The 13219-nt window shown below is 38.2% G+C and overlaps 1 protein-coding gene across 2 annotated transcripts in view; it reads right to left on the bottom strand.

The window, feature by feature from the left end:
- Positions 1–2171: 2171 nt before the first annotated feature.
- Positions 2172–13219, bottom strand: part of LOC115209969 (protein draper-like) — a 51823-nt gene continuing 40775 nt past the window's right edge. Inside the window, exons 9-12 of one of the 2 annotated variants that reach the window (XM_029778619.2) lie at positions 12136–12279; positions 8739–8829; positions 4410–4489; positions 2172–2491 (exon numbers count right to left, since the gene is read on the bottom strand). In XM_029778619.2, the coding sequence (XP_029634479.1) occupies positions 2484–2491; positions 4410–4489; positions 8739–8829; positions 12136–12279 (323 nt within the window). In that variant the 3' untranslated portion in view covers positions 2172–2483. Of the gene's footprint in view, positions 2492–4409; positions 4490–8733; positions 8830–12135; positions 12280–13219 lie in introns of those variants that run through there. The other variant, XM_029778620.2, reaches the window with a different exon arrangement.

A 13219-nucleotide genomic window follows, 5' to 3' on the forward strand; every position in this document is an offset into this window, starting at 1 on the left:
GGAAAGTCGTGGTTTCGCCTCGGAGCAAGGCTAAAGGTTGTGTAAAAGTTAATGGTAAAGGAATATATAGTTTCATTGCACAGCGGGAGCAAGTTGGCCAGCTCATTTGCATTGTAAATATATTCATTTCACATTCATCCTTCAGATGTTTATGTTCCTGCATGTCTTTGTATGTCCCCTCTGTAATTAGGCCTTGTGCCTGTAATAAAGAATTAACCTCTAGCCAAACAATTATTCTGTGCTGAGGAAGGGAAACAACCCAGAAAATCGCAATACACAGATATTGTTTTGAGCTGAGTGGGGGTGCTAGATTCCTTTGTTCAAAAATATAAGGACACAGATCGTGTCGTATAGCCAACTTGAGACAATGTCTTCTGGGGCTAAATTACAGCAACATTAGTCCTAAACCAGGACTGCCATGTTATGTTGGCAAACAATCTTTACTACAGTAGGAATAAATAATCATTACATTTGACAAAATAATCTCAATGCTAAAGGGTTAATATGATTCGCCATGTAAATCCCCCACAAGAACTTTCTCTGCCCCACTCACTTCTCTTATACCTTAACCCTCATCGAGTTTTGTAGGTTTGTGAGTTGCATGGTAACCTCACTAGAACCAATGGAATGAGAAACGCACCCAGTACACACTATCAAGTGGTTGGTGTTAGGATGGGCACCTGGCTGCAGAAACCATATCAAAGCATATTTAAGGTAGTAAGACGGCAGAAACGTTAGCACGCCAGGTGAAATGCTTAGCGGTATTTCGTCTGCCGCTACGTTCTGAGTTCAAATTCTGCTGAGGTTGACTTTGCCTTTCATCCTTTCGGGGTTGCTTAAATAAATACCAGTTACTGGGGTCGATATAATCGACTTAATCCGTTTGTCTGTCCTTGTTTGTCCCCTCTATGTTTCGCCCCTTGTGGGCAATAAAGAAATAAGAAAGAATAGAATATCAAAGCAAACATAGGAGTGAGTTGGAGTCCTTAGACCCACTGGATCTTCGTCAAACCATCCAGCCCATATAAGTGCTAGGAATATATAAAGTACTGTAAGTATGTATGTGTGTGTGTGTGTGTGTGTGTGTGTGTGTGTGTGTGTGTGTGTGTGTGTGTGCAAAAATACATATGCAGGCTGATTTAAAAGTTCTTTTAATATTAAAATAAACCACCAAATAACCTGTTAGGGGCAGTTTCCTCGCCTTGGAACTGAGCTGAACAGATGACTTTTAGGTCGCACTTTTTTGTATCTTGCCTGAGTGAAGGAATGGTGCAGACCCTATATAGGGTCCACTTAGCTGCACAGATCTATTGTAGTATATTGAATCTCTCGCACCACTTTATTTTTGTTGCTGACTACTAGAATTTGCTGTGTTGTGTATAATTTCAAAGTAGAAACTTTCAGAACATTGAGACCTTTTCTTATGACCAGATTCACAAACATCACTAGTCTTTTTTTAATTATCTATGATTCACTTGCAATGAAGCTTTATAAGTCGTATTAGAACTATTCACACGATGTTATCGCTTTGATTAAATATTTACAGGAAAATTTCACTTCCAACTAATTGAGAAGAGAATATTTGTTTTTGTATGTACTGGGGGTAACCATAATCTCTCTGGTTGCATTTTTGCTTTTAACACGCTAAGAGCCCTCTTTCATTTTTTTTTTCACTTGTTTCTGAAATCAGACTGTGGCCATGCTGAAGCACTATCTAAAAGGGTTTTTAGTCAAACAAATTGATCTTAAAGCTAATTTTTTCAATCCTGGTACTTATTCTGATGGACTCTTTTGGTAAACCGTTAAGTCAGGGTAGAAATAAACAAAAACCACCAGTTGTCAAGTGGTGGAGGGGGGACAAACATAGACAGAAAGACATACACAAATAGATATATATATATACATGTATTTATATCTATCTATCTATCTATCTATCTATCTATCTATCTATCTATCTATCTATCTATCTATCTATCTATCTATCTATCTATCTATCTATCTATCTATCTATATATCATCATCATCCTCATCGTTTAACATCCACTTTTCATACTAGCATGGGTTGGACGGTTTAACTGGGTCCCATGCTGGTAGCACATATGAAGCACCATCCAAACGTGGTTGATACCAGTGCCCCCTGACTGGCTCCCATGCTGGTGGCATGTAATATATGAATTTTTCTGACAGTTTTGGGGGAAAAAAATCGTTGGGGTATATATGTATAGGTATGATGCGGTTAACGCTCCGATTCGTTATTGTATAGCATTGCGCATGCGTTACTGGAGGTCCATAGTGAATAAGTATTTTCTTAAAAATTATAATCGTAGATATCATTCACCCACGGCAGTTGCTGGATATATTTTTAAGGTCAACTTTGAGGTACTCGGGAACACTTCTAGTCTTCATCACAATTTCAGCTCTCAACCAAATTGAATGCGGTGTCTTTTAGGAATGATGGTCCAGTCTTCAAATATGCTTTGAAGTCAGATAACTGAAAATTGATTCATTAAAAAAAGATTAGGTCAAAATATTTTAGGTAAAAAAATGGGAGAGTGAAGCAAAACTTCGAATTTCAATCAAAATACCTCAGAAAATTATAGATTAACCAGATTTTAAAAACATGTACTTATTGAGAAGAATCTTTTGGTGAAAACATCGTTAAAAGAATTATGAAGGAGAAAAAGTTCTGTGGCTATAAGTGACGAAAACGATGGTAACCCCAAAACTGAATTTTAGTCAAAGCATCGCAGCTAATATTGAAGGAAATAATGCAACAGCTGCGTTCAAAGAAAGAGCTCTATGAGATGAATCTTATGGTGAAAGCCTCATCAAAAAATATTAGCTACAGAAAAGTGGAGTAGCTTTTCCAATCGAAGTTGGATGTAGAGTGTTTGTTGGACACAGTGTGAGACGATTATGGTTATCGTTAGGCCTAACTCATCGTAAAGTCAATACCACCATGACCGATATCCAAACTACAGTGGTAATTCCCGGGAAAGCGGGCTTATCCCTTGGTGGTTCCGTTCTCATAATTGTTTCGCTAATCCAGTAACAACAATACAAAGTATGTAGCCCTTAAAAGGGTTTTTGTACATTTATTGAGAATACCGAACTGTCTTACAAAGGATCTTGTTTTTAGGAATTCCAAATAAGTTATGAATACCCAGATTGTGAAGTCAGTTATGTAATGACATGAAATTAATAACCCGATAGGAAGAATTCAAATAAAGCAGCCCCGAAAAGGCCTTTAAGACGTTCCCAGAGTATATAGATTTTAGGAGGAAATACTAAAAAGGTATGCATACTAAAATCGTGAAACATGTTATGTCATAATAGGCTAATTAGATATGAGATAATAACAATTGAAAGTAATTAACTGTGAAAAAAACTTTTGTGCGTTCCCAGAGAATATTACCCTCAGCAGCGCTCGTGTTGATATATTCGTGAATAAGTCACTAACCAAAATAAGTGGATCTATTGTTTAGGAAAACACTATTTACTTGTTTAAACGTTGTATTGGATAAATTGAGAAAATAACTAAAATAGTTCAAATATTAAGAAATAAGCATACTGAAAATGAATGGGTTATTTCCCTTGGAAGCTGAAAAATTTTACCCCACCATTCACTCACACCTAAATGTTATTCCTCCCACCCTTTACCCGAAGATTTTTTCGAAATCAATTTAGACTTAAAACCTCCCCAGACACATAAGCAATGTGCGTGTGAAGTTTAAGAAAGATGACTATTTTGAAAAAGATGATGCTAAAACTAAGGCAAATAAGTTATTTTTTTTATCAAACATATCTTGTTCGGGAACCTTTTGACCACCTCGTATGATACGCAAGGAAATCGTTTTAAACGTACAAAAGGCAACGTAATAAATTACAAAATAATTATTAGGTTTCCGAGGTCACTATGCTTTCACTAAACAGAAAAGAGAAATTGAAGTAACAGTGAGAAACATAGGCGCAGGAGTGGCTGTGTGGTAAGTAGCTTGCCTACCAACCACATGGTTCCGGGTTCAGTCCCACTGCGTTGCACCTTGGGCAAGTGTCTTCTACTATAGCCTCGGGCCGACCAAAGCCTTGTGAGTGGATTTGGTAGACGGAAACTGAAAGAAGCCCGTCGTATATATGTATATATATATATATTATATATGTGTGTGTGTGTACGTGTATGTTTGTGTGTCTGTGTCTGTCCCCCTAGCATTGCTTGACAACCGATGCTGGTGTGTTTATGTCCCCGTCACTTAGCGGTTCGGCAAAAAAGGGACCAACAGAATAAGTACTGGGCTTACAAAAAATAAGTCCCGGGGTCGAGTTGCTCGACTAAAGGCGGTGCTCCAGCATGGCCGCAGTCAAATAACTGAAACAAGTAAAAGAGTAAAAGAGAGAGTAAATAACCCTACCTTCAGGAATGGATTCTGAAACTCTGTTTACCAATATTTTGCGAATCCTCTCACCAAGTTTTGCAACTGGTCTTTTTTCCCTAACGAAATATAGAAACATTTCATTATTTACAAGTGATTCTATGATTCTATGATTGTCTGACAAAGACAAAAATGTTAAATATTATACAGTTACAAGTAATAGTATTATTAATATTGATGCACCTCAAGTAAATTTATATTAATAAATTATAATAATTAAATATTAAGTTAAGTTAATTTAATTTTTTTGGCTCAAAAAGTAAAAAGCAAGTCCATGTAGGGGGACATGGAGTTATGTACAGGGAGGGTGTTCATGCAAAGAGTTCAATCCATTTCTGGTTAAGAGAGACTTTGAACCGAGCGGTCGTCGGCATCTTCACTATCTCGTCCGGCAGCTTATTCCCCGGATCTGCAACCCGGACGGAGAAGGCCCCTCTCCTTCGATTGAGATGAAATCATTGCAGATAGAGCTTTTAAGAGTGACCCCGCAGCCGACGCTCTGGAGCAGGAGTGAAGAACAGCTCATTCGAGAGGTTACACTTTCCGCTTATGATGTTGTGAGCAAGAATGAGATCACCACGGTGTCGTCGTTTTTCTAGAGAATAAAGGTCGAGCGTCTTCAGCCTTTCTTCATAAGACAAATGCTTGAGACCAAGAACATTGCGGGTAGCCAGCTTCTGGACTCTTTTTAGCAAACAACAAAGTCTTCAATTTCATACGGCAAACGATATGTGTGACACACTGTTTATATCATGTCATCCCGTAAGTTCTGTCCGAATTTTGAATAAAGAAAACAAGTGATCAAATGTTATATTTAATTGAAATTTAATCATCAATGTACTTTCCTTGATCATCTATGACTTCCTTCCATCTATTTACAAGTTTTTTTTTTATCCCATGAATGTAAAACTCTTTTGGTTTCAAAGCGAAGCACTCTGAAACGTCAGTTTCGACCTCCTCCTGGGTTGCGAAAGTTATGTCCCCCAAATGATTCTGTAATCTACAAAACAAATGGTAGTCTGAAGGAGCAAGGTCGGGAGAATAAGGTGGATGAGGAATAAGGTGGAAGAGGATGTTTGAGTTTCATTCATGTATTTCCTGCTGGGCCGTTTTTGAATCATTCATCTTCAGCATCAGGTGTAACTTGGAGCTAAACAACAGCAATAACAAGGATAATGTAGTTAGTCCGAGATACACTGGGTAAAACAGATGGAATGGTCACGACTGGAGCACCTTTCATAATGTATGTTTGTCCATCGGAAGAGTCATCCTTAAGGATTACTGATAACTTTGTGCGGTGGATAAGCGTTGTGGACCATCGATCTTTTTCTCTCATCCGAGGCCATCTTTAATCCAGTGGCAAGAGCGAGTCAAGACGTATAGGAACGAAAATGGATGCCATAGATGACCAAGATGTCTTAGCTGCCACATATTGCTTTCTGTACTCCACAATATCTTGGCGCAGCCATCTTACCCTCTCTTTAACCACGAAGGTTTCTTCCGTTGAGTCCGTTAGATCCAGTTTTCACATGCATGGGTAGGCATGTCATACTATGTTAAATTCCATTAGACATTCTAAAATGCAATTAAATTTCATTCAATCTTAAAAGAGGTAAAATCGGACAGAACTTATGAGATGACCTGATAGTTTAAAGCTATCTTATTTATATTACGAAGCTTTCTGATTGAAATATTATTGCCAACACAATAATATTCTAATAAAATATATAAGATATTAGCAGTATCGCCCGGCGTTGCTCAGGTTTGTAAGGGAAATAACTATAAAGCATTTTTAGAGAGTTATAGCCAAAAAATAGCAAAAAAATGGAAAAAAAATTAGGGTAAATTTTTTTTGAGAGTTAAAAAAGGTGGAGTTGCGTCCCCTAGACGGTCTGTGGTTTGGGTTTCTGATTCTCGACCCCATGTCGAATTTATCGATTTTTTTTCAGAACTGGGGGAACTTTTCAAAATTTTCGCCGCGTTAGTTTTGAATTATGACATTGGGCTATGTGTGTGTCAAGTTTCATCAGAATCGGTTGAAAGCCGTGGTCAGGGTGAGGGTACGAGAAAACAGACACACAGAAAACGCACAGACAAACTGCCGTTTATATAGAGAGAGATTATAAGGATTAAATCCTGAACATATATACCCTTTACTCTTTACTCTTTTATTATTTGTTTCAGTCATTTGACTGCGGCAATGATGGAGCACAGCCTTTAATCGAGCAACTCGACCCCGGGACTTATACTTTGCAAGCCCAGTACTTATTATTTCGGTCTCTTTTGCCGAACAGCTAAGTTACGGGGACATAAACACACCAGCTTCAGTTGTTAAGCAAGGAGGCTAGGGGGACAAACACAGACACACAAACATACACGCATATATATATATATGTATATATATATATACATATATACGACGGGCTTCCTTCAGTTTCCATCTACCAAATCCACTCACAAGGCTTTGGTCGGCCCGAGGCTATAGTAGAAGACACTTGCCCAAGGTGCCACGCAGTGGGACTGAACACGGAACCATGTGGTTGGTAAACAAGCTACTTACTACACAGCCACTCCTGCGCCTATATCACGAAGTTTTACGAGTGAATTGATATAGGTGTCAAATTTTGGCACAATTTCGCTGGGAGGGGACTTATTTTATCGACCCTGAAAGGATAAAAGGCGAAGTTGATCGCGGCGGAATTAAGATTACCAACACATGCATTGAGATACCAATAGATAAGAGCTTGCTTTTCATCTATGCTAGTTTGACAAAATAAGTAGTATATCTAATATTATATTTTAGTTGTGAGTGTTTATCGTGTGAAAACACCTAAAGCTCCACGAGGCTTCAGCAGGGGATGGTGGTAAACCCTGCTGTACTCTTTTACCACAACTTTCTCTCACTCTTTCTTCCTGTTTCTGTTGTACCTGTATTTCAAAGGACCAGCAGCCTTGTCACACTCTGTGTCACGCTGAATCGCCTCGAGAACTACGTTAAGGGTACACGTGTCTGTGGAGTGCTCAGCCACTTGCACGTTAATAAATGAGCTGCGACGTCACAGGTGCCAAGCTGTATCGGCCCCTTTGCCTTTTCCTTGGATAACATCGGTTGCGTGGAGAAGGGAGGCCGGTATGCATGGGCGAATGCTGGTCTTCCATAAACAACCTTGCCCAGACTTGTGCCTTGGAGGGTAACTTTCTAGGTGCAATTCCATGGTCATTCATGACCGAGGGAGGTCACGCACAATATTTTAGTTGTGGAGAGGATTGCAGCTCGCTTTATGATTATATATACACATGCCATGTCAGGTTTATATTACGGTGCAAATGTCACAAATCAATATTATTAGCAATATTGGCCATGATATTAAGGCGAGAGCTGGCAGGATCTTTAGAACGCTGGGCAAAATGTTTACCGGCAGGCTTGCAGCTTCGTGTCGCAAATATTTGTATTGAAATATCGCACAAGCACAGTTTATTTTCATCCCATTAAAAAATATTATTTTTTAAAAATATGTTTACGTCAAATTGCACATTCTACAGTTAAAATTATTACAATGAATATTAATTCAGAATTTAATATACCGGTAATCCTTGAGTATAATCCGCATTTTTTTCTCAAAATTTAAAGATCAAAATCCCTAGTGCGTACTATATACGAGGTTAAAAACGAAAAATATTTTCTAAGCAATGTCCGAGTCTCTATTTGCTGTCCGGCAATGTTTATTCAGACGCATTTTGTGATGTCGGGCATGAAAATACCTTAAACTAAGCCTGAAAGCAATGAAGTCATAAAATAATCATCCATAACTTGCAGTAAGCAACATTTATTAAACGTTATTACTATTTTTCTTTATTTTCTGCAAACAAAATATACAAAAAAGCTACACGTTTGCATTATGTTATATATACAATAGTAATAAAGGACGTTACCTTATACAGTTTTACAAACCAAGGACGTGATTCAAGTTACAGAAGGGGTGCGTATTATACACAAGGTTTAGGTTTTTCAGAGGTACAGCCCCCCCCCCCCCCTAAAAATCCCCTGCGTATTATACTCAAGGGCGGACTATACTCGAGGATTTACAGTAATAAATGGGCAATTTGTGCAATTGATATTACCATAAAGAGGAATACCAAATTAATATACATCGCAATTGGGGAAAAAATATTGAATATTTATATGGATCAGATTGTGTGTCCTTACTATCTAGTAAGGACACTAATCCAAAATTTAGTGTTCATTCAACCACATTAATTACATTTAAGATTAAAATAATACAAAAACCCAATACATATTCACCTTACCAACACGAAATTGCAGCCGAGATTCCCACGTTTAAGACAGCAAACAGGGTCAATGGAACTAATATATACACCAGGATATACTTGCATTTTTCTGGAAATTGCAAAAAGGTATTGTTTATATACATTCATATGGACAAAGTTACACACACACACACACACACACACACACACACACACATATTGATATATATATTATACATGATATACATACCTCACCAGAACGATTTGACTGTGGTATGTGTCATACGGATGTGAGTTATTTAGAAAGGAAATGATTTTTAAAATAACCATTTTTCTGGAAGTTATGAGGAAACAGAGTCGGTGGGGGTACACTTGGATATTTCAAAATGTGACCTCGTGTGTACCGTTGGCGATTTTTCCCCCTGTCTTCCCTCCTCTGGATCTTTCCTTCTCCTATGTTTCCGACGAAGAGCTCCGCTCGAAACGTTAAACCCTCCTTCTTTCCTGAGCGTCCAATAATACTATATTTATCCCCCTCCTCGCGTTGTTGGGTTTTTTTTTGTGCTTTCTTGTTTGGATTAACTATATATATATATATATATGCACATTGAGTTGACATAAGTCATGCTGTGATTATGTTGCTACTATATATCTACAGATCAGTTTGCTTCACTTCACTTTCATTTTGTATGTAGCAATATTTAATTATGTAACTGCATGTTATATATAAACAAAACATATATTTCCTTCGTTCAGTTAGCGTCAAAAGGGTGACAATAATTTGAATGAGATGGGCTCAGTTTTCCACCACGCATAAGCGAAAATAGGATATAACAGTACGTACGATGATACTGTGTAACGACTACTTACTATATTAAAAATCCATCGTATTATGTGTGTATGTGCATTACACAATTTATTGGCTGTAATTAGAAAGTTTTCATTGCTTTGTAGATGCATGTTCTTTTAACCTATTTACATTTCATCTGGTATCTTTACGAATTCTATTATTGATGTTTGTGTTGCATACCACTGGTAAATGTACGATTATACATTATAGAATATATGATACAATATCAAACCAATGTAAAACATGCTATCTTAATGATAGCATGTTCTCACACGTGTACATGTGTGTCTCTGTGTGCGTGCGTTTGTGTGTGTGTTTTGTGTATATATACCTAGGCAAGTTGATGAGGTATACGTGAGTAAGTAAAGACTATTCATATTTGTGTAGGTGTTTATGTATATGTCTATGTGTAAAAAGAGTGTGTGAATATGTGACATGTTAAGAGGGTAGGGTTGACCGTGCAGGCATTCATTTGATCACCTTCTTGTACTAACTGCTTAGCATCGCTAAAAGAGTTCATAAAGAATGGCTTAATGTAGCTCAATGGTAACAGCGTTGGGGTATCATAAATGAAGGCGGCGAGCTGGCAGAAACGTTAGCACGCTGGGCGAAATGCTTAGCAGTATTCGTCTGCCGTTACGTTGTGAGTTCAAATTCCGCCGAGGTCGACTTTGCCTTTCATCCTTTCGGGGTCGATAAATTAAGTACCAGTTACGCACTGGGGTCGATGTAATCGACTTAATACCCATGTCCGTCCTTGTTTGTCCCTTCTATGTTTAGCCCCTTGTGGGTAATAAAGAAATAGGTATCATAATTTTCGACTGACTTTATTTTGTACAGTTTAATATTTTTTATTATGATTAATTGATTTCAAATCTTATATAATCTATCAAATTAGGGGATTGAGTATTCCGTCTCATTTCACGTTGTCGAAATGCCCGGACGAAATATAATAATAACATTATTATAGTTATATAACATGTGTATTTCTATATGTATTGAAGCAGGTGTGGTTGAGTCGTAAGAAGCTTGCTTCCCAACCACATTGTTCTAGGTTCAGTCCTAGCCGACCAAAGCTTCGTGAGTGGATTTGGTAGGCGGAAACTGAAAAGAACTCGTCATACACACACACCACACACACACACACACACACATATATATATATATATATATGTATATATATATATGACTTTGTTTGTCTCCCGCCGTCTCTTGACAACCGATGTCGGTTTATTTACGTTCCCGTAACATGGCGGTTCGGCAAAAAGTCCGATAGAATAAGTACCGGGTTTACAATGAATACGCTCTAGGAGCGATTACTTTGACTAAAAGGCAGTGCTCCAGCATGGCCGCAGTCAAAAGACTGGGTCAACCTGAAATGAAGTGTCTTGCTCAAAGATACACCGCGTCGCCGGAAATTGACCTCACACTCTTGGGATCGTGAGCCGAATACACTAACCACACACCTTCACACACACAGAGTGGTGACTTCTTCACTGTTTCTCTTGTTGGTATTTTCCTTTCTTTGTATGGATTCCTTCACTGCTCTACAATTTGTTACTTCTTTTCAAAATATTTTTCTTTAAAATTCATGAATGATATTTTGTTACTATGCTTACATGCATGTGTTTGTGTCACTATGTATGTATGCACTTCTGTTATGTATGGATGTGTTTCTCAATATGGGTCCTTGTGTGTGTGTGTGTGTGTGTGTGTGTGTGTGTGTGTGTGTGTGTTTGTGTGTGTGTGTGAAGCGTGCGTATGTGTATATGGCCATGTGTTTCCGACTCCTTTAGTGTATGTGTGTATGTACCTATCTGTCTATTTATCTATCTGTTAACACACATCTGTTTTCCTACCACAGACACACAAACATACACACACACACACACACACACACACACACACATATATATATATATATATATATATGTACATATATACGACGGGCTTCTTTCAGTTTCCGTCTACCAAATCCACTCACAAGGCTTTGGCCAGCCCGAGGCTATAGTAGAAGACACTTGTCCAAGGTGCCATGCAGTTGGACTGATCCCGGAACAATATGGTTCATAAGTAAGCTACTTACCACACAGTCACTCCTACGCCTCCTATATATATATATATATATATATATATATATACACACACACACACACACACATATATATATATATATATAGCCACTCCTACGCCTCCTATATATATATATGTATATATACATACATATATGTATATATATGTATGTATATATGTATGTATATATATATACATACATATATACATACATATATACGAGAGGCTTCTTTCAGTTTCCGTCTACCAAATCCACTCACAAGGGTTTGGCCGGCCACAGGCTATAGTAGAAGACACTTGCCCACGGTGCCACGCAGTGGGACTGAACTCGGAACCATGTGGTTCGTAAGCAAACTACTTACCACGTAGCCACTCCTACGCCTGTTATTGTAATATTCTTAAATTATTGTGGATATGTATATGTGTAGCAACTGATGTAAAAAAAACATTTGTAAGAAAATCTAATAATCGGTTAGTAATATTATTGAGTAAGAGATTAAAAGTTTATCTAACCTTTACATTTCTTGGAATTGTTGTCCCAGTAATATTCTATAACGCAACCTTCCTCACAATATCCCGTGACTTGATCACATTTAGAACCTTCACAAAATTCACAATGTTCCTTACACATATCTCCATAGAATCCAGGAACACATTCTGCAATAACAAAAACGATAAAAGAAGAGAATATTGTGGTAACTCTATGTATTTCACTAACGTTAGTATCTAATATCCAGTTGTGGAGGCGCAATGGCCCAGTGGTTAGGGCAGCGGACTCGCGGTCGTAGGATCGCGGTTTTGATTCCCAGACCGGGCGTTGTGAGTGTTTATTGAGCGAAAACACCTAAAAAAGCTCCACGTGGCTCCGGCAGGGGATGGTGGTGATCCCTGCTGTACTCTTTCACCACAACTTTCTCTCACTCTTACTTCCTGTTTCTGTTGTACCTGTATTTCAAGGGGCCGGCCGTGTCACTCTCTGTGTCACGCTGAATATCCCTGAGAACTACGTTATGGGTGCACGTGTCTGTGGAGTGCTCAGCCACTTACACGTTAATTTCACGAGCAGGCTGTTCCGTTGATTCGGATCAACCGGAACCCTCATCGTCGTAACCGACGGAGTGCTTCCTTCCTTAATATTCAGTTATAATAATATTTTATAGAATGATTATAACAATTGCAGCGTAGAAGGTGTTTGTAAGTCATTTAAGAAACACACAAAAGCCGTTCGATTGACAAATTAAACTTAAATGTTGAAGTGAATCGAACGGCTTTTGTGTGTTTCTTAAATGGCTTACAAACACCTTCCACGCTGCAACTGTTTTCGTTTCAGTACACGATCTCAGATCAAATCACTTACTATGCAAGTACATCTCCGTAATTCCAGAATGATTATAGTTTAAATGTAATAATAACTGGCGTGTCTCTTCATGTCAATGATACATCAAATATTTATATATATAATTATATAAACTGATGACTATAAATCTACATCTGCAGTGGAGGCGCAATGGCCCAGTGGTTGGGGCAGCGGATTCGCGTTCGTAATGAACGCGGTTTCGATTCCCAGACCGGGCATTGTGAGTGTTTATTGAGCGAA

Source organism: Octopus sinensis, linkage group LG3 (assembly GCF_006345805.1).
Source record: "Octopus sinensis linkage group LG3, ASM634580v1, whole genome shotgun sequence".
Classification (NCBI taxonomy): Eukaryota; Metazoa; Mollusca; class Cephalopoda; order Octopoda; family Octopodidae; genus Octopus; species Octopus sinensis.